Raw genomic sequence first — 1,038 nt, 5'->3', positions numbered from 1 at the left:
TCATTTTGAAACTCCACAAAACTCCTAAACCAAAACAGAACTGCCGCCCTTCTTGCACTGCCCGACTTTCCCACCCTCCTCTCGGTATTCAGGGTCGTCCAGGCAGAGCTCGGCGAGTACCTTTCCTGCTTTGAGATGTTCGACCAGTCGTCGCTGGAGGCGGTGGTCGAGAACTTAAAGTACCCGAAGCCTTTCCCAGACGCCCACCACCACCCTTTCTACGCAATGTTTGAGCTGTCGGGCAACGACGGCGCCCACCTGGAGACGCGGTTGCTGGCGCTGCTGGAGCGTCTTTGGCACAGCTCGCAGATCCGCGAGGCGACCTACGCGCCCGACTCGCAGTCCGCCAAGTTTGCCCAGCTGCGCAACTACCGCGAGCACATTACACTAGGGCTGCGGGCCGATGGCGCCGGCTACAAGTACGACGTCAGCTTGCCGCTGCCCGTCTTCTACGAGGTGGTCGAGGTGATGCGGCAGCGGCTTTTGGAGAAGGAGAAGAATTCACATGAGAAGCCCTTTTCCGTGACGCGCGTTTGTGGTTACGGGCACCTCGGCGACGGAAACCTCCACTTCAACGTCACCTCACCGACCTACCAACCGGCGCTGCTGGCCGCCATTGAGCCGGCTCTCTACGAGCTGGTGGCCGCCCACGGGGGCAGCATCAGCGCCGAGCATGGCATCGGCGCGAAGAAGCGCCCCTACCTGCGCTACTCAAAGAGCGCCGAGGCGGTGCGGCTGATGGGGCGGCTCAAGGCGGAGGTCTTTGACGTCCGCGGGACGCTCAACCCGGGCAAGGTGCTCTGAGAGAAGTGGGAATGGTGGTGGTGGTGTGATGAAAAATGGTTGTTGTTCTTGGCTCCATACTCACTTCGAACTCTCTGTGACGACCCCGTCTTTCAAGAGCATCTGCTGCTGTTGCCATTGCTGCTGTTATCGCATCCTCTTTCACATCCATCTCTACATCTGTTGCTGCTGATGCTGCTGCTGCTGTTGATGTCGCAAGTATGTGTGACAGCAGTAGTGCGGTGGCTAAAGTAT

At 59.1% G+C, this 1,038-nt stretch overlaps 1 protein-coding gene across 1 annotated transcript; it reads left to right on the top strand.

Moving 5' to 3' along the window:
* Positions 1-225: 225 nt before the first annotated feature.
* LOC108357680 (D-2-hydroxyglutarate dehydrogenase, mitochondrial-like) lies at positions 226-804 on the top strand. The gene has a single exon (XM_017608753.1). It carries the CDS (start codon positions 226-228, stop codon positions 802-804), a length of 579 nt encoding a protein of 192 aa, XP_017464242.1.
* The last annotated feature ends 234 nt before the right edge of the window (positions 805-1,038 follow it).

The sequence above is a fragment of the Rhagoletis zephyria genome, unplaced genomic scaffold (genome assembly GCF_001687245.7).
Source record: "Rhagoletis zephyria isolate East Lansing unplaced genomic scaffold, Rhagoletis_zephyria_1.1 Rzeph_scaffold_82236, whole genome shotgun sequence".
Taxonomy (NCBI): Eukaryota; Metazoa; Arthropoda; class Insecta; order Diptera; family Tephritidae; genus Rhagoletis; species Rhagoletis zephyria.
The sequence above is the reverse complement of the archived record's forward strand: the minus strand, read 5'-3'. Positions and strand labels throughout refer to the sequence as shown.